Below are 538 nucleotides of genomic sequence, written 5' to 3' on the forward strand. Positions count from 1 at the left end.
CCCCGGCTGGGTTGTAGCCAGGACCTCGGGGTGGGGTGTGGGGGCAGGGCCAGCCTGACTCGCCGTTTCAGGCTATCGGCACGTGTACCTGGAGGGCATGGAGGAGGCCTCCATCTTTGTCCACGTGGCCATCAGTGACGTCAGTGGTAAGGTGAGTCCCACCGCAGGGCCGCCCGTGCACCCCAGCAGGGACCGGCCCTGAGGTCGAGGGGTGACCTGCGGGGCCGTTCCTCCACCTGTGACAGGGGATGAGGGCACCTGAGCTCCAGGCCCCGGCGGCCACGGGCACCAGGAGGGGGACGTCCTGGCCCTCCGAGGGCCCCGCCACCCTCCCTCTGTCTCCTGAGCCCCCACTCCTCGGGGTTCCGGCTCTTCACCCCCCAGAGGGCGTGGCCTCGTTCCGCCCCCTCCCCCAGCTCACTCCCCTGCCGGCCGGCCTGGGTTCACTTTCCCAGTCATCAGGGCCCAGGGGGCCCAGGTCCTGTGTCAGGGCCCGGCAGCCCCGCACTAACCATCTCTCTCCCCCCACGCTCCAGGG

At 71.0% G+C, this 538-nt stretch overlaps 1 protein-coding gene across 1 annotated transcript in view; it reads left to right on the top strand.

Annotated features, from left to right (window-relative positions):
- The window catches only part of PLCH2 (phospholipase C eta 2), a 44,821-nt gene extending 44,289 nt beyond the window's left edge, over nucleotides 1-532 (top strand). The window contains exon 11 of the mRNA XM_015569690.1: nucleotides 72-532. Coding sequence (XP_015425176.1) covers nucleotides 72-202 — 131 coding nt within the window. The 3' untranslated portion in view covers nucleotides 203-532. The remainder of the gene's footprint in view (nucleotides 1-71) is intronic.
- Nucleotides 533-538: the final 6 nt, after the last annotated feature.

This window comes from Myotis davidii, unplaced genomic scaffold (genome assembly GCF_000327345.1).
Source record: "Myotis davidii unplaced genomic scaffold, ASM32734v1 scaffold586, whole genome shotgun sequence".
NCBI classification, from domain to species: Eukaryota; Metazoa; Chordata; class Mammalia; order Chiroptera; family Vespertilionidae; genus Myotis; species Myotis davidii.